General features: G+C 34.9%; 1 protein-coding gene across 1 annotated transcript in view; it reads left to right on the top strand.

Moving 5' to 3' along the window:
- The first annotated feature begins 2,104 nt into the window (after window positions 1–2,104).
- The window catches only part of mertk (MER proto-oncogene, tyrosine kinase), a 22,050-nt gene continuing 21,650 nt past the window's right edge, over window positions 2,105–2,504 (top strand). Inside the window, exon 1 of the mRNA XM_015394139.1 lies at window positions 2,105–2,335. Within this exon, the coding sequence (XP_015249625.1) occupies window positions 2,254–2,335 (82 nt within the window). The 5' untranslated portion in view covers window positions 2,105–2,253. The remainder of the gene's footprint in view (window positions 2,336–2,504) is intronic.

Genomic DNA, 2,504 nt, shown 5'->3' with positions numbered 1-2,504 from the left:
AAACTGAAAGAAACAGAAAATCTGGACATAAGGGACATTAGGGGGGTATTTTACTTTTAATGGGAGTCGTTATTTATAGTCACATATTTATATGACTGTGGTCTCGCTGCACTGAAGATTGACTATTATCTTTTGCAAAAAAGTAAAAAAAAAAAAAAAGTTCTAATAAGCAGTTTCTGATTACAGTTTACTATTAAAACTATAAATGTGCTTATTTGACACATGATGCACCCTTTCATGTTCAGATCAAGAAAAAATACTGGTTCACTTTAAAAAAAAATATGACCAGTGTCTTGGAAAGGTATTCATACCCTTCACTCTTACGCAATATTATAATGTTTCAACGTATTTAATAGACCAACCATGGTTCTGCAAATAGAAGTTTGAAGAGTACTGCATTCATTTGTATTCAGCCTCCTTTGTTTTGATACCTCTACACATCCAGTACAACCAACTTCCTTCAGAAGTCGGCTGAAATACAGCAATTAACTTAGTTCTCAGAGTAAAGAAAGCTGTTAGAGACGTGCTCAGCTGTTTATTAGAGAGAATTAGACAGATATGTGGAGCATTAATCGAAGCAGAGCCAAGACACCTGTGGAAACCTTTAGGTAGCTACAAAAATCTGCTTAGGAAGGAAAACTGTAATCTGGTATTTATGGAAAAGTAGAAAGACATTGCTGAAGGAAACAAGAAGATGTCCTAGTAATAGTTTTTCAGATGTGGAAAGAAGATGTTTTGGTCACATGAGGCCAAAACTGGTCTCTGTGAGAAACATGATAGTGGCATCATCAAGCAAAGGGAAGCTTTACTTAGTAGGGACAGGGAAGCTAGTCAGACTTGTAGAAAGGTGGATGATGCTAAATACAGGGGGCTCACAGGAGAAAATTTGTTATAGGCCAACATGGGAGGAGGTTCACTGATAATGCAATGTAAAAATTGGGCCATTTTATTTATACCCATGTAATAGAAGGGGCACATTTAATAGTCCAGTCCCTAATCTTACTGAAAACCAGCGATAAGCCCTGAAAAGTAGTGTTTGTAGTCCGTAAGCCATATTTACATATGAAGAATTTCCAAAGGTTTGCTGCTCCAGTTGCATCAAAAGATGTTTTTTCAAATGATTGACTCAGGAGGCATAAATTCAAATGTATCATAATTATAATACAGTTCTTCATTGTAACGGGATGATATGTAAAAAATAAAGTAAACATGCATTCATTTTAATGCATTCATTTAAAATGTCCTTTAAAGGAAACCCGTTTCAACACTGTGGACTCGTACAGAGAGAAATAGTCACAGTTACCAAGGTATGGATTATGTTGACTTTTGTCAAGAATGAAGGGGACATTTTTTATGTACAAAAAAAAAAAATAAAATAGAAATGTGTATTTAAGTGTTTTGAAGAGTAAAATTTAAATGTGCAAATCTGGGGAATAAAAAACACCGAAACCAACCCTATTTACAGTATGCTATGTTATTCTATTATAATTTACTGAGCAACCTTGTAAATTGTAAATACTGTAGATTGTATACAATGTAGTCCTTATCTTAATTTGCTTTTATACTTTTTTTTTTTAACTTTTATATCTTATTTTACACTGTTTCTATGGGAAGGGTGTGATTTTTTACTGTGTGGGTTGTAATTTTACTAATTTAACTTATTTTATTCTGTCTTATTATTCTATATTTTATTTTGCTCCATTGTACTTATAATCTTATTTTTCTCTTCTGTAAACGTCTGCACTGCAAAAAAAATAATTTCTTGCAAGGGATGAATAAAATAATTCTTATTCTGATTATCAGCTTTAAAAAATATATATTTTTATCTGAATGACCACAAGGTGGAGCAGTTAAGCTCAGACTCTTATTGACTTATAAACTATAAGAACGTGATTCTGTTAAAATTCTGTTAAAATAATTAAGTTCTGAGGAAATAAAGTGATTCCTTTTAGTCTGTGTATCACCATTGTGTTTATTTTTTTATTTTTATTTATTTCTGCTTTCTTTTTTTGCTCTCTCTCAGTCCCGCCTTTATGGGACCCATCTGTTGTGACGTTTGAGAAACACTAAACTTTTCTCTCCAAGCATGCAGCCCCTCAGTCAACAACCTCACTGAAAAAGCGTTGAACCCGCTACTGTGGCTGATGCTGCGTTCATTCTGAGCTGAACCGTCCGGAACACAGTAGCCTTAAAAACTTTACCTGTTACCGCTGTGGGACCAAAGGGCAGCTACTTGGTGGGATCAGATTATTGATGGAAAATATGTTAAACTCTGGCTGTTTTGGAGCTGCTGCGCTGCTGATCACAGCCTGTTTGCTGGGGACTTCTCTCAGCGGTAAGTTGTTTGTTTTCCTTTGGGGGAGTACGGCTTTTACTGAGCGGATCCATGGACCCTGAAGTAGCAGTAGGAGTAATCTACTGGTGTATTTCTGAGCCTAAAGCTGCAGGGGATTGCAGCTCAGTGGCATTTTAATTAAAATGTAAGGTGTTTATTTAAAAAAAAA

The sequence above is a fragment of the Cyprinodon variegatus genome, unplaced genomic scaffold (genome assembly GCF_000732505.1).
Source record: "Cyprinodon variegatus isolate N-32 unplaced genomic scaffold, C_variegatus-1.0 Scaffold674, whole genome shotgun sequence".
NCBI classification, from domain to species: Eukaryota; Metazoa; Chordata; class Actinopteri; order Cyprinodontiformes; family Cyprinodontidae; genus Cyprinodon; species Cyprinodon variegatus.
This window is presented reverse-complemented; position numbering and strand designations above follow the sequence as displayed.